Raw genomic sequence first — 26,652 nt, forward strand, 5'->3', positions numbered from 1 at the left:
ACAAACCGCAAGGGTTGCTGGGAGTTGTAGTCCGCGGCTCCGCCAGCACCAAAGCCTCGTTCTCTCTGTGGACTACAGCTCCCGGCGGGCTCCGCGCACGCCGCGCGGCATGCTGGGACCGGCCGCGGCCTCCCCTCACAGCCGCGGGGCCCCATTTCCCGGGCAGGGGCCGGAGGAGCGGCACCGCCCGGGCCCCGCGGAGCGGGCTCCGTTAAAGCGGGGGTTGTCACGCAGCCGGGCTCCCGCCGCCGCGGGGAGGAAGATGGGGTCGGTCCCCGGTCGCCTTTCAGGACCCCGGTTGTGCCCTGCAGCTGCTTCTCCACACGGAGCCGGCCTTGCCTGGGTGGAGGACGCCGGTTGCTGGGAGTTCCTTCAGCGCCATTAATAATAATCATGTAGATGGCCCAAATACTTACTTTTTGGAAGAAAAATACCACAGGCTTTGCAAGCCATGAAGTCAGACCCCGAGGTGACTGTGAGTCACTGAGCTCTGCCATTGCTCACAAACTCAGAATGAACAACTGCCGCGTTTTGATAGATGCAATAAATCTCATTGACTTTTATTACACGTTGTATCTTAGGCTCACTTTACATTCCTAGACAAAAGAGATGATACAAATAAATACAAGCTGTAAAACTATGGACAGAACTATTGACAGGTTGTCTACAGATCACCTAAAGGAGGTGGAGATGGGCGGATCTCCAGGGAGCTGGGAGTTCTCACATGGACACTGCCTGCGGCTCCTGCTTCAGGGTGAGAAGGGCTGGAGACGGCGCTTGGACCACAGGCACAGCACAGGCAAGACCCGTGTTCTCGCTGCAGTTCTATTTCCACATCAGTCACACGGTTTGCAGGTTAACTGTTCCAATCTGTGCTTGAACACAGCAGAAACAGCCCCAGGAGTCGCTCTGAGCCATTGAAAGCCTTACACAGAGGGAGGAGAGGACGGATCCAGGTTTGCAGGTGTCTCACTGAAACCCTGCAGCACTCAGTGCTCAGCAAAGGCAGACTGACACCTAAAACCCCACTGAGCACAGCTCTGATCTGCCAGCCTGAGCTGCTGGACGGACGTGTGTGATTTAGGGAGTTCGAGCAGCATGCAAATGCTTTAAAAAGGCTTTAGAGCTACATAAAGGACTTTAAGAAAGTGCTTTAATTCCTATGCCTCACCGTGACGTGGTGCCTGCGCCCAGAGTCATGGGCGGACTCCTCCGTGGTGCGGTTTAAAAAAGATCCCATCCTACAGATCAGAGCAAAGAGGAGGATGTGAAACATTCCTATGAAGAAATGAAGGGCGCAGAGTGGCCGAGGGCCTCTTCCACAAGGCAGCTGATTTCCTGCCTTTGGCCGTTAAGCTGCAGGAAGCCCAGATGGTTCAGATAACACCCGGAGAGGGGCAAACGCTCAGGAATGCTTCTTACAAACTTCAACCCAGAGCTCAGCATGTTCCCTGCAGCTTAAGACAATGTCTCTATTGCGGTGTCAGTGCCACTGAGGGGCACCCACACAGAGAAGGGTGAGGGCAAGTCCATCAGAATGAGAGTAAAAGCTCGTGTGAGGATCTGCCCATGAACACACTAACCAAACCTCCAGCCCCAGCCTCAAGTTAAATACAGTGACTAAATATCCAGGTTTATTCTTTTCCCATCCTTGCTAATGAATTTCTACAGAATTAAAAGCAGAGCCTGTCTGACGTACCAACCAGCTAAACACTACAACAGACCAGTGGGGTTTGCACTGCCATTTCCACTGACCCGGCCCTGCCACGAGCGGAGTTTCCAGCATGTGAGTTGAATACAGAATTCCCCATGGAAAAGCAGCAACTGAGGAAGTGTGTGCGCATGTGCAGGCACAGATGTGCCTGGGTATCCATGAGTCACATAAAACATACATGTACACAGGTATGTACATGCACATGGTTATGTATTTTGTTGCTATTTCAGGTTTTGGACCCCTTTGTTTCATCCTCTGAGCACTTACATCATACAATCATCTTTTAAAATGTCCAAGCACAGATGAGGATGTGCTGGAGAGAAAGAGGGAGGAGAGGGAAAAGAAGGTGACATTACATTATGCAGCAAGAGCCAGATAAAAGGCCCTGTACATAAACAGTGCTTTATAAAAAGGAAGATTCTGTCAGGTTTCCATATTGAAAGCCATTTGTCAGATGCCTGCTCTCACAATTACAAGCAAACTCCTCTTTCTTCCACCAAAACTAATATACATATTAATCCTGAGGTCCAGAAAAGCACTCCACAAATCCAAGCAGTGTTACAGGGGGGCAGCTCACCGAGGCACCATGCCCGCAGGATGCGAGGTGAGCTGTGCTGAGCGTTTGGTCCTTCTGCCCCGGGGGCTCTGCAGCCCGGGTGAAGCGGCTCAGCAGACACCCAGCACACGAGGCAGAGCCCACACCTCAGAGCATGTCTAAAACCAGGCAAGTCCTCGTACACTCGCACGTGTCAGTCTGGAGGAAGTCATCAGTCAGGGAGAGGAAATGGGTAAATGCGTTCGTAGAATGACAGCCAACAGCAACCAGAAAAAGCAACATCCCAAGTCGCACTATACAGTGAACTAAAACTTACACATGAGCTGTGAGACACTAGACAGGGACACCTTAACTCTCCTTAGTGTGGCAGCTGCACCTCCCTCGACTCTGCCACGAGCCTGCAGCACCACAGGAGCCTGCTTTAGTCATAGGGCAGCTTTGCAAAGAGACCGTCAACAGCAGGAGTTCTCCCTCCCTTGTTTCCAAAGTAAAACCCCTGGAATTGGTACCAGATTCCAATACCCAGACTTGTGCTTTTGCTCCCAGTGGGCTCTGCATGGGCTGGGAGGTGCAAAGGCAAAGCTGCTAACATGGAGTAGGTGAGGCACAAGAGGTACTGAACGCTGAACCTCCTTGGGCACCAAGAGAAGGGACTGTACTTACAAGGAGAGTGCGCTCAAAGGCAGCTCCACATCTCGGTGCTCTGCCCAGCTCGCTGGGAAGAGCAGAGTCAGCTCCATGAGCCTGCTGGAAGCCAGCTCTGAGCCAGTGCTACATTTCCCATGAAGAGATATTTCATGTGGGAGACGTGAGAAAATGGCTGTTTGTCACCCCGCAGCTTAGAGACTTCATATGGACACAGGTTTCAAATGCCAGGGGTATGGATGGAGGCAAGAGAGAGGAAGAGCTGCGAAGCTGGCACTGGTGTGCAGATGTGTTCTCTGACAAGGTGGTTCCTGTTGGTAGGGGTGAGGTCTGCAGGAGGTCAGTTTAGAGGAGCTCTTACTTATGTCTGTAAACAAGGAAGGGACTTCAGTTTCTACTGCTTCCCTTCTAGAGAGCACAAAGTTGCTTTTAAGACCCCTTTTTTGTCCTACAGCTCTAAGGGAGGCACAGCCATCTGGTGGTGAGCACAGGCTGAGCGCTGCCAACCCCCCTGGCCAGACCTGCTGCTTAACCCCAAATGATGATGCCAGTCTTTCAAGCAGGAAGATGGAAAAACTAAGCACCTCGTCAAATTTGAACAGATCCTCTGCTTTTTAGACTCCTTTGGTTCTCACTATGGAGCTCTGGTGCTTCTGTTGAGATGACTTTCAACTCTTCTTATTGCCCAACAGCAAAAAAGCCCAGTGCAGCAAGAGAGCGAGTGCAGGAGGAGAGATGGTGATGCTGTGAGGTGATCCACATGCTTCCCATTGCTTCTAATACACTTTAACGTACCTCATGCAGTTCTGATTTCCTAACTAAAGTCTGTTTCCCACAGAGGCCAAAAGCCGAATTGCAAGCACAGATCTTCCTGCAAGGCTCAGTGCCCCTGGAATGGCACAAGTCAGTTTAGCAGCAGAGGACATCTCCAGGGGAGGGGGCTGGAGGCTGCCTGGGAGTTCTCTGCAGTCTGTACTTGTCTCTGCTCTCAGAAGGCAAAAGCAGTTCGTGCCCTGGAGAGGAACTGCTGGTTTTACTTGGGAACCAGCCCCCGGGACTGTGGGTACAGCTGAGAACTGTGGGGCCCTGCTGACGAGGGTCCCCCCGATCTCCTTCCAGTTTTAGGCCTGAAGAAATCAAAATGAAAAAATAAGAAAAAAGCCCCAACAATGTCACCTGTCACTTGTCAAAAAAACTCGTCCAAAAGCTGATTTTCTTTTTTACTGCATTTATTCTCTAATCAGCCTCAGCTTTCTCTTCTGTCCTGCATCCCTTTCTCTGCTCTGCACCTGAGCCTTCACTTCACTGATGAGCAGTGCTGACAAACAGCAACCGTACCTGTGCTCTGCTCCCGTCAGCCTGCTTGTGAGAGTCCAACTCACCTGGGTTTTGATTTTTTATTGGAAGTGCTCTCAAAGCTTGAAGCATCCACCTGTATCTCATCCTCATCCTGCAGAGCTGCTTCTAGAGCTGCCTGAACTTTGGGAGCGATGGCTGGCCCCTCATAGTCTCTCGTTGTTCGGTTGGGCATGTCCAGTTCCAGCAACACGATGTTCTCTGCCTGAGACAGTGAAAGCACAGTCAAAGTCTGCATGTTTTCAGACAAACTGTTTCTTTTCCCTCCAGAAGCTTATCCTGAAGTACTTCAACACCGTACAAATGTACATCCCGTATAAAAACTAACATTCCCATTCTGACATTCCCATTCCCCTCATGAGGAGGGTGAACACATGAAGGTTGTAACCACATCTGGACTTACCCTGTACCGCGCCTCGGGACGAATCATCATGGACGTTCTGGCGTATTGGCTCAGTGGCCTTTTGTATCCGACAGCAGATACTGGTCTTTTCATCATCTGCTGGTTACTAGAGAAAACCAGACATTCGGTCTATTACACACCAAAGCCAAAGGCTCCTCTTGGAGATTATGAGCTAAAACATCTGCAAACTCCACACAGAAGTAAGTTTTGAGAGCAGAAACGACCTGGGCTGCACTTGCAGGCACAGCTCTACAGAGAGAACAAGGTCAGGTCTCATCCTGTGTAATCTGCTCCCAGGGGAGGATTTCTATGTATTTTTACTACACAGGCTGCAGGTGCACTCAGCTGCACCCAGCTTTCTATATTTGCTGTAGAGAACTTGCTGTGTAGAGAGGCAGGATGTAGCCACAGCTCTCATCATAATAATTATGATTATTTTTGAGAGCTTTCCTGCCTAAACCAGGAAAGAAATGTGATGGGAATTCACTGCTAGGAACTTTATAGAGGGCCAGTTTAAATCCTGATTTGATCCCTCCCCACTGGGGTACCTTGTTCTTCATGTATAGAGGGTTTTCTATGGCCTAGAATTCCATCCCAAGACAAGACCAGAAGTGCACTCACTCCAGCCGGGTTATGGGATGCAGTTTCCACTGGTCTTCCTCTTCATCAAAGAATGATCTGTTCATGATCTTGTTCTTTTCTTCCAAGGGAATAAAATTTTCAATAATGAGGTGCCTACACACAGCCATAAAAACAAGCAGAGCGCAAGAAACATGATTAGCAGATGAGTTTCTCCACTGCTCCTCTCCCCCTGATTTAATACAGCCCTGGAAAAGGAGGAATGGTTTGGGTTTCTCTCATTTAAATCTTGTTCCACAAACATGTGCAATGCAGTCCCTCCACTCCCCACCCAAAGAAACCACCTCTGTTACAGGTAACAGCAGGCAATGATGGGACTTACTTAAGCTTCAGTTCCCTGGTAAGTTCATTCTGGGTCTGTTCCAGTTCCTGGCGCTCCTTGATGTGCTCTTCTTGGAGATCATGGATCTCTGCCTTCACAGCTTGCAGCTTGGAAAACAACTGCAATGGATAACAACAGCCAAAGTCATCACTTGTCAACATTCCTTTCACCTTCACACACAAGCTGACTTTATTCCTGACCCAGGGAATCATTTTCTTTTACCTTTTTGAGCTTTTTGGTCTTTATGTCCACCTCTTGCTGAAGAGAACTATAGGTCTCCTTCAGTTCCAGTGTTTCCTCATCCCGACTTTCCATCTGCTGCTGGATTTCTCGCTCCCGACGTTTCTGAAGAACGTGACACACGACATTAAACACCACAATCACACTGTCACCTCTGGGGGACACACATGAAACCAGCACTAAACCACAGCAATAAACCAGGTTTTACTTCCCTGGGCTCCAGGGCTCTTGCTTTAGCTTCTGGTTCTTCCTATCTCTTGCCTTAGAAATACCAGAAGCATTAACTCTCCTTTGTCCTTATTTCGCTGCTAAAATCAGATGAATAAGTGCTCAAGCTTCAATCAAAAAAATCAAACATCATGTTTAGATTCTTTTCTTATTTTTAGCCATTTGTACTGGTCATTGCACTTGAAGGAAACTATTACAAACCTTCTTTTCATACACTGACAAACAGGGCACGAGCCCTTCCCCCTTCTCTGCAATAAACTATTGCCATTGAATCAATTTTAGGGTTCACCCTGGGAAAATGTTCTTACCATTTCTCCTGACAACATGTTTTAGAGAAGTTCTGCCTGAGGCTTTTGATACGAAACAACCACTGTTCTTCCTCGTACCTGCTCTGCAATTTCCTGTCGTTTCTGTTCCAGGATTTTCTGCTGTTCGTTTGTGTGATCCACAATGTTTTTCCCTCCCACCAGAAGCTTGCTTTCCATGGCCTGAAAGGGAGAACCAAGGTCAGAGGCTGCTCTCCATGACCACAGAATGGAACCCACTCCTCGGGGCAGCTCCCTCCCTCAACGTTCTCTTTCAAGGCAGCTGCTACAACAATCACTATTGCTTAAAATTCCCATCAAGCTGTGGGATTAAGGAATCTGTAACTGCTTAGAATGGAGCACTGCTGCAACGTGTGGCAAAGCAAAGGCTGGAGAACCAAACCCTGTGCTCTCCTGTGAAGATCTTGTTACTGATCTGTGACACTGAAGCATTTTGTATGCTACAGCTCGTGAAAAGGCACATCATCTCATTCCACTCTGCTGACTGCTTAAGATCCTACAAGATCAGCACAGAAGAACAATGAAACGGCTCATGAATATGGAAATGTGTAATTAATGGTGGAACTTTCAATTTCAGGCTAGAAATAGTTTGTTTTAAAACCTTCCAATCCAGACACAAATCTCTACCCTGGAAACTTGGGAAATATCTTTCCAAATTGGGAAACCCTCCATTCTCCCCACAGCCTAAACAAATGGCTTTCAGTAAGCGTGACAAGGGAGAGCTCTACCTTGATTTTAGCACTCAGCATTTCTGTGGCTTCCTTCTCTCGCCTCAGGTCCTCCATTTTCTTCTCCTTCTCTTTCAGCAGCCTCATCTTTTCCTCTGCCACCAAGCTGTGATCCTCAACTATGGCTTTCTTCTCAATCTCCAGCTTTTCCTGTTGCTCCCTCCAATAGTCATCTTTGTCATCGCCTTCATCTTCACCCTCTTCGGTGTCTTCCTCCTCTTCCCCACCTTCTCTCCTCCTCTCCCTCCTCTTTCTTTTGCCAATAGACCGTTTTTCCAACTGTGCCTTGAGTCGAGCGATCTCTTCCTGGAACTCCCGCAGCAGAGCATCCTTGGGATCCTCATTCACTCGTGGCTTGTTCTTGATGTTCTTGGCACGATTGGCATACCTCAGCGTCGTCAGAGTCTCCTCTACATTGTAAGAGGCAGGGCCTATATTGGCCACCATCACCGTTTTGGCATTGCCACCTAAGGAGTCTTGAAGCAATCTCGTCAGCTTCGAGTCCCGGTACGGAATGTGAGTGCTTTTGCCATCTACTAGGGCAGAGATAACATTGCCCAAAGCTGAGAGAGAGAGATTGATCTTGGTGGCTTCCTTCAACCTTTCCCCCTGGGCTCCGGTCTTCGCCTGCCGCTCGCTGCCCGCGAGGTCGACCAGGTTGAGCTTCCCCACCCGGATGTGGTTCTCCCCATCAAGTCCCAGCTCGCTGCACTCGATGGTGATGACGAAAATGGCGTGGGAGCGGGAGCTGTGCTCGTTCATGTTGGTGGCTCCCACCGAGCGGTTCTGGTTCCCCACGTTCATCACGTGCTCGATCTCTTTGACGCTTTTCGTGACGAAGGAGGACAGGTCCTTGACGTACACACCCGTGTCTGGCCTCTCCTTTAACTCCAGCCGCTTGGACTGATCCTTTGACAACAAGTCTCTGATTTCTTCCTGGTAGATCTCCAGGTAAGACGCCCTCACTAGGTATTGCTGATTTTGGGATCTAGAGATGTGGGTGAAGATGTGATCGAAGGAGTTGGGGATGACCCCTCTTTTTTCAGGATCACCCCGCACCCCTTCCATCGTGTACGTTTTCCCTGTGCCAGTCTGCCCATAGGCAAAGATTGTCCCATTAAACCCTTGCAGGACAGAGTCCACCAGAGGTCTGAAGGTCTCATCGTAGAGCTCGACCTGTTTGGAGTTCCAGTCATACACAGCATCGAAGGTGAAGGTTTTAGGCAGTTCATGAGCTGTTCCCCGTGGATTCTTCACCGAGACCTGCCCTAGCTTGACATCCACGTTAACAACTCTTTCATATGAGGCTGTCTTCTCCTTGCTGTTCATCGGCCGACATCGCACCACCACCCTCACGGACTCGGAGCTCTTCAGCTTCGACATGGCAGCAGGGCTGTGCCTGATGGGGCCTGACTGGCGGAAGATCCCAGGCCAGAAACCTGGAACAAAGCAGGAATACATGAGGGCAGTTCTGATTTTCCACAAAGGAAAAGATTCAACTCATCTATTCGAGCAGCATTTTGCATTCATTAGGTTGTGAGGGTTTTTGAACAATAAAATCAATGTACAACATGGAAACTGTAAAGAGCCCTGAACTGAGACAGAATTGTTCTACCACAGCCTGTCCAGTGAATGGCATCATTCCTACAAGCTCTGCTCCAAAAAATCATCAAATCACACCTTCACAGTTGGTAGAGATCCTTTCCTTTCCCCTTAAAAAGTCATAATGCTTTTTAAATGATTTCTCAAAATAACGTATTTATTACTTGTAAAAATACTATAATACTTTGCTGTTCATTTGCTTTGCTGTCAGGCTTTTGGGTTTAAATCTGCTGGTTTGAATACCTAGTACAGGCTTGCTCTGTCCATACTGCTCAGGCTCTTGGAAGGGGATCAGTCAGGTGCTTTCAGTGCTTCACCTACCTACCAAAACTCCAGAGGAGTTGCCTCTTCTTGCACCTCCCAGGTACTGACAAAACCTTCCCATATTTTGAGACATTTATACTACAATCCCCTCACGTGTGATGTGTCACCAGGACCATCCTGACCCAGGAGGTTTAAATTCATCCTGGGTTTTCTTAACTGATAGTGGCTTCTGGGATGCCATTCAAATGCTTTTTCCTCTTGTGCATTACACTTTAAAGTCGCTTTCTAGAAGCTGCTTACAGAATAGCACATCTTTAATGCAGCAACTGTGAGGATCCAAGATAAAATCATTAAATGGTTTGCCCACTTCCAGGCATCACATTCCCTGGATATTCTGCATTTCCACACTTGGGAAAACTGACGTCACCTTTTCTTTCTGTGCAGAATCGAATGAAAAGAGTTGTAACAGAGACACTGATATCACTGTGGCCCTGTGCCCCAACGCTGGCTGCCTGCTGTCAGCGCACCCGCAGCCCCACAACTCCTCATCTGTCTGTTCCAATTCCAAACTTGCCAGTCAATGCTGACCTTTCATTTGTATTTTTTTCTCCAGCAGCGCCTGCACGCTTACTCCAGGCAGCAGCATTCCCGCCTGCGTTCAGCAGGGAGCAGCATTCCTGCCTGTGTTCAGCAGGGAGCAGGAGGAAAAGCTATGAAGGTGGAGTCACCTACATTATGCTTCATCTAATGCTCAAGTAACCAGAGGATCTTGAGGCAGACACCTGCCAGGATTTGCCCTTCTGAAGGTGAGTTTAAGCTCCTTTCATACCACTTCTTATAAGAATTCCATAAAGCCTCAGGCCTTGGAGCTCACATTCCTCTTTCTGGGATGGGGCTGCCCTCTGTGAAAGGATCCTGCAATGGAGCATGAGTGTCCATCTCAGTCCTCCTTGTGCTCCTGTTGTTACAGGGGAAGTCAAGACAACCAAGGCTGCTTTAGCTATTTCAAGCACAACTCCTCTCACAGATCTCTGCTGTTATTTTTGCCTCTGGCAATAGACTTTTACCAGGGTTTCCCACCAAAGCCAGCTCTGTCCAAGCACCTACTGAAACACCCCAGGCTCCTGCTCCAGCGTTCCCACTAGATCAGGTTTACAGAATTCAGCATCCATCTAAATTCAGGTTGCATAAACCCAGCTCACAGATCCGAGTCCTTCCTGACTCTGGGTACACGCTGTTGCCTCCCCCAGCCATTAGCACAAGCAGCTGCCATTTACAAGAGAACACAAAGACTGCTCCTGCTAAAGCGACTGCAAGGAAGATCCGAGCGGCACAGCTTGTGGAATGCCACGGGATTTCTAATTCCTTTCCAAATTATCTTTCAGGGAGATCTCCAACATGCTTCTCCCAAGTGGAACTAATGTGAGACCAACATACCCTGAACCCCAGGGCAGGCATCAGCTCCAGCCTCCTCAGGACGTTCTCACTGTTCTACTACCTGTGGATTTTGTCTACTTGTTCTTTACTCAGTAACTGCACATCTCAGGAGCTTCTCCAGAAAGGGGGCAGAGGACTCCAGGAGCAGAGCTGGAGCACTGGGAAAGGAAACGTAACATTTCTGGCCCAAGATCCAACTGCCAGCCTGTACTACAAAACCCAATGTGAGAATAACACATAAACACGCTTCAGAATTGTCCAGAAACCTCACTGGGGCCTTTGGAATTTCCATGGTTTGTGAGGGGAAGCGCCTGGCTCCTCATTATTCCCAGGAACAGCATAGTAGCTATCAGGAGGAAGACGAGGCACACGCACTGAACTGACCAAATGAGACAATCATCTAGAAGCAGCACTTCACAACCTGCCCAGTGAATTCAAACCACTACTGGAATTTTGGATTGCTATGGAATACAAACATTTGCTCCCCAATTTCCAGCCCCAAATAAGAGTGACTGTGCTGTCTGCTCCACAAGGAACACATATTCCAGAACACCAGCACAAAAAGGACACGTGGAATGGGAACAAGTCTTACAGAATCACAAAGAGCAGCTCCCCCTCTACTCAGCACAAGTGGCTGAACACACAAACACACATTTCTCCTTCTGTATCTACTGGAGATATTCCTGCAGCTCCCGTGCACAAGAGACAATTTTATAGGACAAGCTCCCGTAACAACCCTGCTTCATTTATGTGCATTGGCAAATACTCAATTAGGCATCAATTCTGCAGAGCGGAGCCTTCATTTATTTTATGTTATTAATACCCAAAATACAGTTTTGATGAACAGCACCACTTTTATAATCAACTGTGACCAACCCTAAATGATCAGAACCATTAGTCCTCAGCCAGACTGGTTCTGGACAGGAGTACATGGAACAAAACTTGCACTGTGAATTTGCTGTTCTTCTGGGTATTACATCTCATCAACGTGAGCTTGCTAATCCTCTAACTCCTTTCCCCATTGCACGTGTAAGTACCTTTTTATAGTCACAAAGAACTTATCTTCCTGATTTGGGCTGGTTTCAGAACAAGCCATGAGGAACCACCTCCAATTATCGTAGCTACTGCTGTGAAGTCTCCTGGAAGCACAACAAATGCTGTTTCTTCTAAGACTCACACAACTGGGTAACTGGAAAATGAACCCAATTAGTCGGTGATGTTCGTATTCCCCAGAAACTCCAAGGTTGGAGCTGCCTGGCACAGCCGGACAGGAACGGGCAGTGGAGCTGGGATGGCCACTGGGCCATCTGCTCCTCTGCTATGGGGAGAGGACTTTGCTCAGGACATTACTCCAGCCTAAAGCAACCTGAGCCAGGTCCCTATGAGTCAAGGTCAAGCCTGAGATGAATGCATCTGAAGACGTGCTCCAGATGACCAAGAGAGGATGGACAGAAATGAAAGCACAAGTCACAAGGTCGTGCCTGGAACACCAAACCCTGCCACACCCGGAGGTAAGCAGGGGTAACTGTGTCACGTCTGGCTGAGCTGGCCATGCCCCAGGCACACTGCACTCACCCCAGCCACCCCTCACTCACCCTCCTGCCTCCTGAGGCCCCTGTTCCCTGGTTCCACTGGAAGAACCCTGGCAGATTTCTACAGTGCGGTACCTAAACCCTCCCCTCCCGTCCCTGCACATCCCCGGGTACCCCTTCAACAGCTCTGTTGCTTTCTTGCAGTTTAAACCTTGCACATATTCGGGGTTCACGATGTCCTGCCTTCACCGCTTGTGTCTTACTCCTTCCCCAGCAGCCGCCTCTTCCGCTGCTGTTCCCCTCTCCCCTCCCTGCCCAGCACACCCCAGACCCCCCGCTGCTGCTGCTGCTGCAGCCGCCCTGATTTCACTCAGTGCCCGCGGTCACCTCGGTGCTGCACCCACGGGTGCGCCCTGCCCCGGGGGGCGGCGGGGGCGGTACCGGATCCCCGAGTCCGTGCCCGGTTACCGGTTCACCCGAGCATCACCCACGGCCGCCACAGCGGGCAAAGCAAGACAGGGCCCCGGCGGCACCCGGACACCCAGCCCCAGGGTGGGGGACCGCGGGCCAAGCCCATGCTGGGCGCAGACACCGGGGACCACCCGCCCGCGGCCTCGCCCCAGGCAGCCCGGCAACGGGCAGGCCCCGCCGCCTCCCGCGAGGCCGAGCGCACAGCGGCGGCCGCTCGGCAGCGGGCGGGCGGGGCTGTCGCAGCCGCGGCACACCGGGACACGGCGGCTGCTCGGGGCGGGCCCCGCCGCTCCCCGACACGGGCCGGGCCGGGCCGGACTCACCTGCGCCGTCACCATGGAGCCGCTCGGCCGCCTCCTCCCGCCGCGCCGGAAGCGGCGGCGCGGCTCCGCCCCCGGCTCTGACGCACTTCCTTAGCAACACGCGCTGCCGCCCCCACGCCGCCCCTTCCCTAGCGACCGGCCCCGGGCGCCGCCTCCCTCCGGGCCCGGATGGAGCCGGGACAAAGGGACCGGGACAAAGGGACTGACTTCACCCCCGGAATCCCCCCCCCCGGTACCAGCCCGGCGGGTGGAGGAAGTGCGGGGCACAGCAGTGAATACAAAATCAAGGCTTTATTGGTACAAAAAATACCCTTTTCTTTTTTTAATCTAAAAAACCCCAAATATTTTCCCTTGGAACCCTGGTCTCCCCCCCCCCCCCAGCACGTGGAAGGGCGGCCCCGGCTCTGTGAGGAGGCAAAGCAGCCCTGAAGGCACCAACCAAGATGACAGAGCTGAGAGAAGCCCCATGGAGCAGCAGGGACTGAACACCCAGTGCCCAAACCCACCGAATGCCAGCATTCCCGGGAGCCGCCACAGAGGACAAAGTGAAAAGAGCCTCTGCTGCCTCCGACACCTTCTTGTTCAGCCCCTGGAGCCTTCAGATCCCTCCAAAGCCCAGGAACCATTCCCAAGGAGGAAACAACCCCGCACCCAAAGGACATCGAGGGTCACCCCCAGTGTCAGCCCTGTGAGAGCACAGAGCACCGGCACCACAGACTCACCTCAGCAGCATTTAGAAAGGAAGAGCAACGTCTGTGCTCAGCCTCTGGACTGAAAATAAAGCTACAGGAGCACCAAAGGTGTTGGCTGAGTCTCACCACATTGGGGGCATGGGTGCTACCAACACTGACACATAACCAGGCCAAACCGAGGGGTTCACCATCGGTGAACGCTGCCCACAGCCCTCTCAGGCAGGGCTCTGTGTCAGGGGGGGCTACTTCACAAAGTACAAAACCAAGAACACAAACCATTACTACAGACCAAGGTACAACCTTCACCAACCCCGCTACAGCTACTCTACAAGTCCCAGCTCAAAACCAGCTTCACTCTGACCATGGATCTCCACCTGACAACAGCTATGGGACCTCTAACACTCAGCTGGCTATGGAAGCTCTCCCAGCCAGGTCTCTGCCAACACCTTCTCCCCAGTTCAATACAGAGGTGGGCTGAGCAGCTGCCATGTCAAAACACACTTCTCTCTCTGCAGTGCCCCCAGCACCACCACGCATGGGTGTGAAGTCCCCTATGACAGGGGAATGGAAACAGAGGCACTGCAGTGACACGGGGCTGGTGAGGCCACCACAGTCCTTGGTAAAACCCAGAGCTCATCTCCAGTTGTAAGCTTTGTCCTGTGCCCACTTTCCAGGGACTGGGATGTGCCTGGCAATACTCTGCAGTTAAAAAGAAGTACTGGTCTGGTTTGGAGAGGAGCTTCACAACATCTCCAGGAAAAATTAACGGAATAAAATACTGGAGCAGCAGCAACCCGAGCAGCTGCTTCACCACGAGTGCTGGCGAGCCCTGAAGAGCAAGGACAGATTGCTCTATAACTACATCATAAAAACTACATCGAACTGATAGTTTTCTACAAACTATGCGATTTAAAATCCCTTTTCTGTCTGCCCTCACACTGGAAATCCAGGAGAAGCCAGACAGAACAGTCTGGAAGCAACTGTGAGGAGGAGCAGAGGGTGCAGCAGCCCCGCACCGTGCCCTGCATGAAGGAGAGCACCAGCAGCACCCAGACAAGGCACCGAGCTCAGCGGCATGAGAACCACGGAGCCCGTTCCAGTTGCAGTCAGAACTCATCCCGTAACCTCGGTGGGTGATCCATGCCAAAGAACGAGGAGGGTTTTCCATGCACATCTCGCTCCCTTTTCACAAAAGCTGTAAAGGAGGAGACGCAGTTCCCGATGAAGTGATCGGACTGGCCAAGAATGTACAAATCAACCTGAGGCACCTCTGGCTGCAAGCTCACAACCTTCACCTGCAGAGAAAGGAGGAACACAGAGGACTCCAGTCAGCTATGATTACAACCAAAACACCTTGGCATAATATTAGTAATGGGAAGAAACAACAGAGTGGATTCTCTCTTAAGTTGACCTAGAATTCATTTATGAATGGATAAATATCAAAACATTTCTGAAAATCACTTTGGTTTATTTAACCAAAGTCTTTTACAAGGAGAAATTTCCTACATGCAGGACAATGCTCTTCAACCTCTAGGAAAGGAAGTTCCACAGTCTAATTTTTCTTGCTATGAACAAAATTCACTCTGAGATGTCAGTATGTGCCTGGGAATAACACATCACACAACCCGCTGCCTGCTGTCCACAGCAGTGATGGGCCAGGATCCAAGGGTGGGTTTATTAAAGCCCTCCGGCTGTGGGAGTTCAGACTCACCTTTCCCTGGAAGAACTGCTCTATTTCTCTTGTGTAGGGCTCTGAATCAGTGGCGATGTAAACAGATTTAGCTTCTGTCTTCTTCACCCAGAGCTTGAGGGCACGCTTGATCTCCGTGAGGTCGGGCAGGCACATGTCCATGGTGAGAGGTGCTGCAGTGCTCCGGTCGTAGCCCACACACTGTGGGGAAGCCATGAAGTGGGGCCCGGCCGTCCCATCCTTCAGCATATTGCAAGCGTTTTTCTGTGGGAAGAGGAGAAAACACCACGTTTGAATGGCAAATGTGAGGAAGCTGCATCCCCAGCTCCAACAGCAGCGTTACAGCCCACTGGAAGGAGGAACCCCAATGGCATTGCTAATGCACAGAGCATTAACACAGCAGGGCTCAGGCTGGGGCTCCCACAGCACATCCTCCTCAGGCAGCTCTTCCCACAGGGCGTTCCCAGTGGTCACAGCAGCACGGGATCCGTACCCAGTCCGAGCCGATCCTCAGGTGAATTCCCACGTAGGGCCGGAGCAGCAGGGACTGAATGTAGGAGTCTCCTTTCTTCACCATCTCATCAGACCACACCATGTACTTGTGGAGCGGCCGGTGCTCCTCCAAGACTGGGAACTGGGCTGGAGCTCCAGGTAGGGCAAGTACAGGGTGCTCAGAGGGGGGAAACCTAAGGAAAAAAACCCAAACAGGTGGTCTGCACCATGACACAACCCTGCGTGCATCCCTAGCACAATTACTGTCATGGTTGGACAGGAACTATGAACCCCTGGAAGATGCAGCACCTCCTGCTCCAAATGTAGATCCATTTGAACTGTTTTGCCATCTGAACATACCACTGAAGGAAACAGGTCCTACAGTTAACCTCAGGCCTCATCTTTGACACGCAGACTCTCACACAGCTCATAGTGCTGAGCTTATGTTTTCACCCCAGCCCAGAGCTATTCCACCTAAACTTACTGATAGCACTGCCCATAGAAGAGCATGCCATGGGAATATGTACTGGAAAAGGCATGAAGATATTTAATCATATCACTAATCACTTTAGACTCTCCGCCAAAGGCTTTTTGCCATGATGAGCATAACTGTTTTCCTGAGGTGCCTGTGAGCACTCTTCCACCCTCTCTCTCACTACCTTTGGATCCAGTGGTCCTTGTATGCAGGACTGAAGGAAATTCCCTTGAAGAGCTCAGACTTATCGAAATCCACTTGGAACTGATCCCAGAAGGGGCCAAACGGGTTCCCGTCCTGCAAGGGGAAGACAAGTGTTTGTTCAGCAGAGCCTGGAAGAGCACCAACCTGAGGAGCTGTTCTGTCACGGGAGGAACGCAGCAGTTTGTCACGGACCAGCTCCACAGGAAGGACTTGAACAGCTTAAAGAAACTTAACCAAGAATTAATGTAAAAGCTGCTCAAAAAAGTGAGACCACCTCAGCTCCCGAGCTTGTGTTTTAAAGTTGCTTTAAAAACATCTGGGCTGGACCACAGATGGGAAACAGGCAGAGAGGAAGGGCTAAGCAGCAGTTCTGCTCTTACAGCCACAGTCAAGTCTGAGGTGATAAAACCTACTTATGCAGCCAAGCAAAGCAGGACGGCTCAGCCAAGGAATGCAACACAGGTCTGGGGGAATAACGCCTCAATTCCCGAGCCAACAACGCCCCGGATGAGGCAGCCCGGATGGGGCAGCCCTTCCCTGGAGCACAGCGGCTGCCGGGCCCGCGGGAGGTGCTCACCTTCATGGGACAGGTGGCTTTGTCCGCGCTCCGCTGCGCCGCCGCCTCGAAGCAATAGGCCACCCGCCTGCCTGGCGGCCAGTGCGCGGGGGCCAGCTCCGCCATGAACTGCTCCAGGGCCACGACGCGGTGGTACCGGCGCAGCGGCTCCAGCCGGAACAGCTTCGCATAGGGAACGTGCAGCTGCAGAGACACGGCCCCCATCACTCACGGGACGGCGCTGGGGACCCTCTTCCCTCCCGCCCGCGATACCACCGCAGCCGCCTCCCCGCGGGGCTCACGTTGGTGTAGGGCGGCCGGTGGTGGCGGTACTCGATCCACGGCGGCACGGCCAGGGTCCGGTTGAGGGCGCGGGCGAAGGCGAGGGCGCCGAGGAAGTGCTCGGCCTGGTTCCCGAACCGGCCTGCAAGAGGGGCGAGAGCGGCGCTGAGCGGGGACTCCCCCGGGACTCACCGGGGGGAAATCCACCGGGCCCGCCGCGGCGGGAGGGCCTCACCCATGCAGGGACAGTAGAGCAGGTAACCGGCCTCGTCCCATATGGGCGCCGCGCCGCCTCCCGCCGCCGCCATCACCGCCGGGAGGAGGAGGACGATGAGGAGGAGAGCGACCGGCAGCGCCGCCATGGCTGCTCGGGGGAGGCCAGCGAGGGGCGGCCCCGTCCCGGCATGCCCCGGGGCCCACCGGAACGGCCCCTCTAGCGCGCCGCGGCCGCCATCGAGGCGGAAGCGGGAGGGCGACGTCACTCCCACAATGCCCCGCACAATGGGGCCGCCGGGGCCTGGGCCGGAGCCGCGCCTGGCGGGGCCCGGGGGAACGGGGTGAGTGCGGGGGGGGGGGCGTGCGGGGGGCGGCGTCACGGGGGCCCCGGCCCGCGGCGGCGGGGACCCCGCAGGGAGAGGGCGGCCTGCGGGGAGGGGGAGGAGGAGGAGGAGGAGGCGGCGGGGGGCGTAGGCCGGGCCCGCCTCTCCCCTCCCTCCCCTCAGGGCTGCGCCATGGTAACGGGAGGGGGGGGGGCACCGGGGCGGAGGGAGCTCCGGTTGCGCTCCCGGGGCACACGGCACGGCCGCGCTCTGTGCTGGCGCCTTTCGGGGCTCAGCGGGTGGGAAAAGCGGGTTTTGTAGCGGCCATGAACCGCCCCGAGCCGTGCCGGTGTGTGCGGCGCTGCCCGGGCTGCGGGAAGGGTTCGGGGCTGCTGCCGTGTCAGGGAAGCGGGGGGTGAGCGCGGAGCGCGGCCAGGTGCCGAAGTGACCCCGCGGGGCCGCTGCGGCCGGTTACACCGGTGGGGAAGGTACCGGGGCCGTGCAAGTAAACGCAGGTTTTTCACAGTTTTCCCTATAAGTGATCGAGTGGTGGAAACTGATACCGGGGCTCGAGCAGCTCAACAGGTCAATAATGGGGTTAGTAGGGAAAATCAGGGAATGGTAACAACGGGTGAGTCAGTGTTTGTGCCTGTAGGGAAACTGTAATAAAAGGGTCATTGCGAGAAGTGCAGAGTGGTGGCAGAGTGGGTTTGCCATCAGGTGTGGATTGGCCAGGCTGGTGCTGTGTGTCTGGGTCTGGTGTCCACTTCCCTCCCTTATAATTGAAAGAAATCATATTGGAAAATGACAGAAGATGCAGAAAAGCCACCAGGTGACCCCGAGGTGTGGAAGCAGAGCCTTGATGTCATGGGTCAGGTCTGGACTCGGTCAGAATTCCCTACAGGAAAGTGGGGTTGGTTTTGTTAATGATGCTTTGAAAGACCTGCTCCAAGGGCTGCTGCTGCAGCGGCTGAAGGTGCTGTGGTCACCGGCCAGTGTGTAATGTCAGTAAGGAATGAGGGAGCCTGTGCTGCCCACAGCTGGGATCACTGCAGAAGCTGGGGTGGAGGTGAGACAGGGTCTGAAACTCTGCTCCCTGCCGTGGAACTGGTACCTTCTGCTTGAACAACTTAAAATAAGCCTAACAAACCTGAGGGGGCACTGGCCTGCCTGGGGGAGGAAAAACTGAAGAAGAAGTAACTTTTCAGCTGGGTGGGTTCCTTCAGCCACGGTCATGCAGCTGGAGAACAGTGTGGCCCATGCGGAGCAGAAGCAGGAGTGAGGGCTGAGGGGACACAGGAGTCCCCGGGCCAAGACTGTCCCTGCAGGAAGAAAAGCGACAGCACTGGAGCAGCTCCTAGCAAAGGGACCACAGGATGCAGCAGGTAGAAGCTGGGGCAGCCACATCCAAGTCAGGCACAGGAGATCCCTTTAGGAAAGGGAAACCACAGCTCCGTGATGCCGGGGCTGGATAGGATCCCTGTCAGGCCGTGTCCCTGCTCCCGCTGCTGCTGTTCCCGCTTTCTTCAGGAACTCATCCAGGCTCCTTTGTAGTTTTCCCCCTGGTTATTTTTAACCTGGCAGTCTCCTGCTCTGGTTCCAGCCTGGGTCACCAGGTTTTCCCCACAGCTGTGGAATGCTGTTCTGTGTCACCGGAGTGACTCTGAGGGGCAGGAGCTGTGCAGAAGTGCTCTATCATTGACCCACACTGCGGGACAAGCTGCCAAAGCAGGACTCAGTGCCAGGGACTTGCTTTGGAACCTGAGAGCTTTCCTGTACCAAGTACCAGCGCAGTCACCTCATTGCTTTCTGTGCAATGATAAGTGGCTGGAATTTCATACAATCCAGCAGCTTATACAAGCTGTTGTAGCTGCAGTTTGCACAGCCCTGACGACTGTAGTAATGAAACATTTCATGTAAGCGGGCAACCACTGGGAATGCAGATAAATTGAGGTGGATTGAATTGTTTGCTGGTAGCAGCCTCCTGAGGTACAAGATGTTCTTTGAACACTTGGGGGTGATTGTGCCTCTCTGGTGGCTACAGAGTTCCAGTGAACAGGAGCACATTGGAAACGTTCTTTGGGGAAAGGTTACTAAGAAAACAAGTCGAGTTTCATACAAATGTGACTATGCAGCTCAGGCAGAGAGATTTCCAGCCAAGTGTGAATATTGTTAACCTTCCACAGCTACTCTATGCCACTGATAGGATGCAAGACTTTCACCTTGTTTTTCTAATTCTGGAGCTGTCAGGGTGTCCTAGGACGTGCATTTAGACTTAGAAAGGATCTTAAATGGGTAGAGAAAGTGGTTTTTGTTGCTACACCCTTACAATTTTAGAGGGAAGATGATAAAACTTTACAAAAATGTTAGAGATTACCATATCTGAACTCATTTGTGTTTGGGTTTGTGCTCTGAAGGCGTTGGCTTGTGCATCTCACTACTCAAGACAGCAAAACTCTGTTTTCTTCCAGGTAGCTTCGAAGCTGGCACAGATGGCTGGGCTCTTTCAGAGGAGAAGCAGCAACTACCTGGTGAAGGCAGCAGAGGCTCCTGGAATGTGTGTGCAGCTCTGAAGCAGGAGGTAGAGAACAGTTATCTCTTCCAACACACATCTTGTACACAGGTGACATTCACAGTTGTAGACGCCTACAGAAGAAGACTGCTTTGAGCCACGACACTCCTGCACCCGAGGGGCAGGAGTCCAATCCCATCACACGGGGTTGTACCCAATTCTGTCCTGAATGGGTATTTCCAAACCTCATAGTGATGCTTTTTCTCAGAGTCATCCCCTTTTCCCATGTTTCCATCTTGAGTGAACCCCTCCCAGCCCTGTGAGGGATGGTGCAGTCGCAGTCATTGTCGTTTCAGCTCCTCACAACGTTCAGCAGTGCAGGTTCCTACCAGGGGCGGTTTGTTCCCTCGCAGTTGCACATCCTGCCCACAACTGGCACTCGTGCTGCCGTGCAGGCAGGAAGTTCCTCCCTCTGAAGCAATCATGGAGTGAGAAAGAGCTCGAGGGTTTGATGCTATTTTAAGAAGAGCTTCTCGGGCAGCTAGGTTCAATGGCAGAGCTCTTCTCTGAGGTTACTGGGTTAGCTGTTGGTAGGACCCTTTAGAACTGCAGTACTTTACCAACAAGGCAAACACAGCTCAAGAAGAACCTACTGAGAGATTAACGTAGACCTTCATCAGCAGAGGATACAGGGGGTAGGTGCTGTTGAAGAGGAAACAATTTGAGCTTCCATTAGCAACGGCTCATTACTGTAGAAAACTGTAATGCAGAGACACAGCCTCTGCCCCACAGCAGACAAGTGAGACTAGAATGACTAATCACACCCTGGAGAAAAGCAGCATCTGTTGCCTTCCTGAAAGAGGTGCAGAGTTGCTGATAACAGCAAGTTTTCTTCCCCAGCCCCGCTCACACACGTGTGGTAGGTCAGATTGGCTTGCTAAGAGATGGTCTCACCAGTGCATTGGGGTGGTAGAAGAGTGGGTGGAAAAAAACCCATACAAGAGAACCATGGTTTCTCTGAGAAGCTCTAGAAGGAAATTCCATGTAAGGAAAGATAAAGAACGAGTAAGAATAGACTTGTGAATATGAAAAAGGGAATGAGAAGCAATCCACAAAAGACAGGAGGGGAAGTTGAGGTATTTAGAGCTGTAAAGAGACACCCATCTGCAACATTTCAGGAGGAGATGCATGTAACAGGTAACACTGGCTCTTAATAGCTGCAGAAATGTAATTCAGAAGAGGTTTAACATCATTTATTCAGGTAACAGGTTAAGGGAGAAAAGAGCCAAAGGCTTTCAGGGGATGGGAGTTGCCGTGTCTCTGAACACACATCTCCACGTTTAGGGTGCTTGCTGGAGGCTCACCCCTGTTTGTGTGCAGATGTGAAGGAGGCAGAGTCTTATCACCAGCCCTTCTGTGATTTCAGGTGGAGATGTTTTGCTGTTAAAGGAGTTTGGTCACAGAGGGATCCAACAGGCAACTGCACTGGGACAACATCACAGCAAGGCACCCGCAGGCTCGAGTTCTGCTGGACATGGCCATGTTCTACTAGACCTGCCATGACGGCATTTTTTCCCAGTGTTCCCAACTGGATTCAAGATGCAAAGCAGGAGGAGGAAGAGACAGGCTGGAAATTAGTCCCCAGACCAAGAGGTGAAGAGCCGGAAAGTCAGGGAAAGTGCCAATGTGAAATATCAGAGGCCTCCTTCACAGCCGTGGACAAGCTGAGAGCTCACACGCTTCCTCACAGCGAGCAGAGGCCGTACAACTGCCCGCAGCTGCACTGTGGCAAAGCCTTTGCGTCCAAGTACAAGCTCTATAGGTAGGTGACTGCTGGGTCCCTCTCTGAACTGTGCTGCTCTGCCAGAGCAGGGGAAATACCCCCATCGTGGGCTTTGCTTGAATTTCTGAGAAGGAGGAGGAGGGGGAATGCCCTGGTTACCTTGAGAAGCAGCCGAGTCCCAGACGTTACTGCACTTGGCATTTCTTTAAGTGCTTTCCTGAGAACCTCAGATAATACTTTATCCTGAGCTCAAGCTGTTTTCTGTTTTACTAAGGAGGAAATTGAAGCAGAAAGTGAAGTTTTCAGAAGTGAAGTGCACAGATTAAAAACAAGACGAAAAGCAAGAACAGCACTTTCATAAGCTCTGCCTTTAATGGCAGGAATATTTCTGGGGCAGCTGTTATTCTAGCATGAAGAGTAGGGTTCTCATTTCTGTACTGAAATACAGCATAGAATAATTCAACTGTGTGATCATGAGGAACTTGAAACTAGATGAACCACAGTGTCAGAGAGGGCAAGATACCAAAGTGAAACCAGCCCACAGTGGCTGTGGACACAGGCACTACCAGTCTGGTACCTCCTGGTGACATGAGGCTGCCTCAGCAGCAGATGAGCATTCTTGTCATAAACTCCCCAGTTTTCCTTTGTCCTTCCCCCTTTGACAGCCTCAGCAGGGAGAACAGGGCCTGAGCAGGTGGCTGAAGTGTCTGTGTGTGGAGGTGATGTGTGCTGGGGGGGGCTCTGTAACTTCCTTGCAGTGTTCTATGTCTGTGCAGTGCTGGGTGCCAGCAGTTTGGGATTTGTGTAGAGAACAAGGTAATGTGTTGAGGAAGCAGCGCGTGTTCTCTTGGGGGTCAGACACTGGCCTGAACTTTCCTGCTTTCCCCCCCAAAGGCATATGGCCACGCACTCTGCTCAGAAGCCTCATCAGTGCATGTACTGCGAGAAGATGTTTCACCGGAAGGATCACCTCCGGAACCACCTCCAGACCCACGACCCCAACAAGGAGGCTCTTCACTGCCCCGAGTGCGGCAAGAACTACAACACCAAGCTGGGCTTCAGGCGGCACCTGGCCATGCACGCGGCGGCCAGCGGGGACCTCAGCTGCAAGGTGTGCCTCCAGACCTTCGAGAGCACCCAGGTCCTGCTGGAGCACCTCAAGGCGCATTCGAGGCGGGCTTCTGGTGGAGCCAAGGAGAAGAAGCATCCGTGCGACCACTGTGACAGGCGCTTCTACACCCGCAAGGACGTGCGGAGACACTTGGTGGTGCACACGGGGCGGAAGGACTTCTTGTGCCAGTACTGTGCCCAGAGGTTTGGCAGGAAGGATCACCTCACCAGGCACATGAAGAAAAGCCACTCCCAGGAACTGCTGAAGATTAAGACGGAGCCAGTTGACATGTTGGGCCTCCTGAGCTGTAGCTCCTCTGTTGCAGTGAAAGAGGAGCTGAGTCCCGTCCTGTGCGTGGCATCCAGAGACATGATAGGTGGTAAGAGCTTCCCGGGCATGCTGCCCGTGGGCATGTACAGCACTCACCTCCAAACCGTGCCGAGCTCAGGGATGCCCCATTCTTTGGTTCCTAACTCTCTTCCAATGGGAGTGAGCTATCCTCTGGAGTCGTCTTCCCCCATCTCTTCCCCACCGCAACCTCCTCCAAAGTATCAGCTTGGATCTACCTCATATTTGCCTGAGAAACTACCCAAAGTAGAGGTGGACAGCTTCTTGTCAGACTTCCCTGGCAGCCTGTCTCTCTCATCTGGTGAGCCTCAGTCCTCTTCACCTCAGCCACCCCCTCTGGATGAGGCTTTGCTTTCCAAGAGCCCTGCGAACCTTTCAGAGGCTCTCTGTGCTGCTAACATGGACTTCTCTCATCTTCTCGGCTTCCTCCCCTTAAATCTTCCTCCTTGCAATCCACCTGTGTCCTCAGGGGGATTGGTCATGGGCTACTCACAGGGGGAGACACAGCCACTGCTTACCACTTTGCAACACCAACCTCAAGAATCTCCTGGAGCTGGGGCCTCGCTGAACTTTGGGCCCCTTCATTCACTGCCCCCTGTCTTCACCTCCAGCTTGAGCACAACCACGCTGCCACGTTTCCACCAGGCATTCCAATAAGCTGGAAACAGCACTGGAGAACAGATCTTTCAGTCACCCTTCAGTGGAGAGCCTTAAAAACGCACAACTCTTACTCCCCTTTGGGGTGTGAAAGCTTGGCAAAGCTGTTTCCGACGGGAGGTTTCTGATCTCTAGAGGGAGCACTTGTAGACTGGAACAGGAGATACCCCCCTGCGAGTCCCAGTCCTGTACAGTGAGAAGATTTCAGCTCAGAGACTGGATCCATTTGATGTAATTGTTAATCTGTGAATCAGGAGCCGCGCTTAGCACTGACCTTCCCCTAGCCCCCGGAGCTGCCCGTGTTCCTCCTGGGGAAGGGACTGTACCTGAGAAGGAGTTGAGACTCTTTCATCGTGGGCTAAACGTCTGAAGAGTCCAGCTTCCATTTCATGTTCCCACACTGCAGTTCTGGCCCAAGAGCCAGCACCTCCACATGGAGGAGGAGACGTCAGGATACCCACCCTGTATGAAGCCATGGGGAAGAGGCCGACCTTCCCCACTACCTCTCACCCATCACCTAACAGCTTACTCCACCCAGCGCCGCTTACTCCACATCAGTGTTAAGCAACGAGACCGTTTACACGGTGACTTCAGAGCCGTCACCTCATTCTCCTCCGAGGAGCCCTTAGGTTAAACTCAGCACAGCGCCATTGTTTACACAACTCAGATCTCTTCCTGCCATTACAAGAATAGGAGGCACCAGAATACACCAGGATTATCCCTGGTGGAACTAGAACACTGTTTACACGATGAAGTCAGGTTGCACTGATTTCTCTTCACTGCTCATGTTCTTCCCCCATGGGGAAACCCTCTGCTTCTGGACCACTGCAGCCCCTGCACCGCCGCTTCCCGCGTGTCCCTCTGGCTGTCCACGTCTCGAGGGGATGGAGCAGCGCTCGCAGCTGAGCTTGTTCACGTGGGGTGTGGGTAGAGCCCTTGAAACCTCTCCCACAGGCAGACAGATGGTGCATCTGTTCTGGAAACCAAAGCTGGGTTGGGGCTGGGGGCATTGCGTACTGTCAGCGAGAACAGGCTGCAGGGGCCCGCAAGAGGACTAGCAGAGGAGGAGTTCCTACGTGGGCTTTTTACCACAGCAGTTCAGTGAGGTCAGAACCCTTTTGGCTTATCCATGAAGCAGTCTCGAGGTGTGATTTACCTCAGTCCCAGGGTGATAACGGCCAGGAATCAGGAGGAAAAATCAGTCCCAGCTTCACATACGCTCTGTCAGTGTATTTGAAGCATCCTCCCCAGCACTAGTACTCTTAACAAAGGCTGAGGGTTTGGGCTGCAGTCAGCCACCCTCTCACTGAGGATTTGGTTCCATCAGCCTTTTTGTTCTCTCCCTCCCCAGCATTGCCTCCTGAAGTTAAAGCCCTGCTCCCTGCCCCTCCTCGTACTTTCTCCCACAGCCTGCCTACTGCCAAGACTTACACTGGGAAGTGCCAGCCCCACTGCTGGTGCCATTCAGCATCTGCATCATCTCCTGCTCTCATTTCCCTGGGCACTGTTCCTGCAGATGGTAACACACAGAGGTCGATCCCACTATGTATTAGTGCAAATCTTCACACCTCGGCGTGGAGGAACCATTGTAGGCCAACACAAACCAGGAAATTGGTCAATATTTTTCTCTATAAATGTAGAAAATGCAAAATCTACCTCTACTGTGTCTCTCAGCTCCTCAGGTGAAGCTGATGCTGCCCTCCCCAGAGAACATCCCTTCTCCCTGCCACGGAGCCCTCAGTGGGACATTGGCCATGCCTCGACTGCCCCTTGGCTTCTCCCCTTCTGCTCCAGAATGTTATTTTGAATTTAGCTTAGTAACTCTTCCCAGAATGACTGTTTAGTGATCCACTGATCTCTGACCATCCAGCAGGTGCGTTAGGTTAGCCAGCAATGCTGCAAATACTACTTTTGTATCAAAATGTAATATAAGATTTATTTACCTCAGCAATATCCTGTGGCAATGATCCCCCGAGTTAAATGCAGTACTTCCTTCTCTCCACTGGAAAACGTTGCCTTTGAAGTTCAACGAGTGCCTTCTTGTTCTCTAACAGAAAAGGTAAATGGGGCATTTCAGCCAGTCTTCTGTTTACCACCACTGAATACCTCAGGCCTGTCTCCTGTTGCTTTTCTCTTTGCAAAGTGAAGAGTCCCACACTGTTCCCAGTTATATGCAAACCTTCTGCCTGTCTCCAGGTGAGAGGATTAGTATTTTTCTTTTGTAAAGTAATAAATGGTGAGAACTGATCCCTTCCTGCAAGGGAGGAGTCCCAGATTTATGCAATGCCACCACACACCTTCCCCTGTGTCCGGAACATCCAGCTCGCTTGCTTGGTGCCTGCATTGTACCTGACAGATGTCAGCACTGGAATTTCTTTAGCAGAGGTAGCTGAATTAGAGCCAGGCAGCTTTTTCCTCCCAGTAGTCTGTCAAAGAATAAATGGATTTCATTTTGCTATTATTTGCACGTGTGATTTGCTTTCCCAGCTCTTCCAACAGCAGAACCGCACCAACGGGTCAGTGCA

General features: G+C 52.1%; 3 protein-coding genes across 4 annotated transcripts; 1 reads left to right on the forward strand and 2 right to left on the reverse strand.

Moving 5' to 3' along the window:
- Positions 1-529: 529 nt before the first annotated feature.
- On the reverse strand, positions 530-12,853 carry KIF3B (kinesin family member 3B). Of its 2 annotated transcripts, XM_061441928.1 has the most exons (9): positions 12,787-12,853; positions 7,158-8,596; positions 6,490-6,591; positions 5,858-5,980; positions 5,636-5,754; positions 5,296-5,409; positions 4,675-4,780; positions 4,298-4,476; positions 530-4,042 (listed from the first exon to the last, which is right to left on the reverse strand). In XM_061441928.1, exons 2-9 carry the CDS (start codon positions 8,538-8,540, stop codon positions 3,949-3,951), a joined length of 2,220 nt encoding a protein of 739 aa, XP_061297912.1. In that variant the 5' UTR covers positions 8,541-8,596; positions 12,787-12,853; the 3' UTR covers positions 530-3,948. The 2 variants fall into 2 exon arrangements, 1 of the variants encoding a protein (XP_061297912.1); XR_009741362.1 differs by lacking the exons at positions 530-4,042; positions 4,298-4,476; positions 12,787-12,853 and having other exon boundaries at positions 5,223-5,409.
- A 1,382-nt stretch (positions 12,854-14,235) lies between these two features.
- On the reverse strand, positions 14,236-17,645 carry POFUT1 (protein O-fucosyltransferase 1). Its single transcript, XM_061441544.1, has 7 exons — positions 17,413-17,645; positions 17,198-17,319; positions 16,917-17,099; positions 16,320-16,432; positions 15,662-15,854; positions 15,190-15,432; positions 14,236-14,773 (listed from the first exon to the last, which is right to left on the reverse strand). Exons 1-7 carry the CDS (start codon positions 17,537-17,539, stop codon positions 14,585-14,587), a joined length of 1,170 nt encoding a protein of 389 aa, XP_061297528.1. The 5' UTR covers positions 17,540-17,645; the 3' UTR covers positions 14,236-14,584.
- PLAGL2 (PLAG1 like zinc finger 2) lies at positions 17,625-25,138 on the forward strand. Its single transcript, XM_061441543.1, has 4 exons — positions 17,625-17,734; positions 20,188-20,297; positions 21,655-22,050; positions 22,906-25,138. Exons 3-4 carry the CDS (start codon positions 21,788-21,790, stop codon positions 24,125-24,127), a joined length of 1,485 nt encoding a protein of 494 aa, XP_061297527.1. The 5' UTR covers positions 17,625-17,734; positions 20,188-20,297; positions 21,655-21,787; the 3' UTR covers positions 24,128-25,138.
- Positions 25,139-26,652: the final 1,514 nt, after the last annotated feature.

This window comes from Pezoporus flaviventris, unplaced genomic scaffold (genome assembly GCF_033815535.1).
Source record: "Pezoporus flaviventris isolate CSIRO_AGI_PZ_B2104156 unplaced genomic scaffold, CSIRO_AGI_Pfla_v1 ptg000213l, whole genome shotgun sequence".
Taxonomy (NCBI): domain Eukaryota; kingdom Metazoa; phylum Chordata; class Aves; order Psittaciformes; family Psittacidae; genus Pezoporus; species Pezoporus flaviventris.

What these genes read in the sequence shown, in the direction of transcription:
- KIF3B (XM_061441928.1), bottom strand. Translation starts at nt 8,540, where the DNA reads ATGTCGAAGCTGAAGAGCTCCGAGTCCGTGAGGGTGGTGGTGCGATGT. An exon ending in TGCTGAGTGCTAAAATCAAG is followed by an intron (nt 6,592 to 7,157) that starts GTAGAGCTCTCC and finishes TCTCCCTTTCAG; the next exon opens with GCCATGGAAAGCAAGCTTCT. An exon ending in AATAAAAAATCAAAACCCAG is followed by an intron (nt 4,043 to 4,297) that starts GTGAGTTGGACT and finishes TGATTTCTTCAG; the next exon opens with GCCTAAAACTGGAAGGAGAT.
- POFUT1 (XM_061441544.1), bottom strand. Translation starts at nt 17,539, where the DNA reads ATGGCGGCGCTGCCGGTCGCTCTCCTCCTCATCGTCCTCCTCCTCCCG. An exon ending in TGAGGATCGGCTCGGACTGG is followed by an intron (nt 15,433 to 15,661) that starts GTACGGATCCCG and finishes CTCTTCCCACAG; the next exon opens with AAAAACGCTTGCAATATGCT. An exon ending in AGCAGTTCTTCCAGGGAAAG is followed by an intron (nt 14,774 to 15,189) that starts GTGAGTCTGAAC and finishes CTTTCTCTGCAG; the next exon opens with GTGAAGGTTGTGAGCTTGCA.
- PLAGL2 (XM_061441543.1), top strand. Translation starts at nt 21,788, where the DNA reads ATGACGGCATTTTTTCCCAGTGTTCCCAACTGGATTCAAGATGCAAAG. An exon ending in TCCAAGTACAAGCTCTATAG is followed by an intron (nt 22,051 to 22,905) that starts GTAGGTGACTGC and finishes TCCCCCCCAAAG; the next exon opens with GCATATGGCCACGCACTCTG.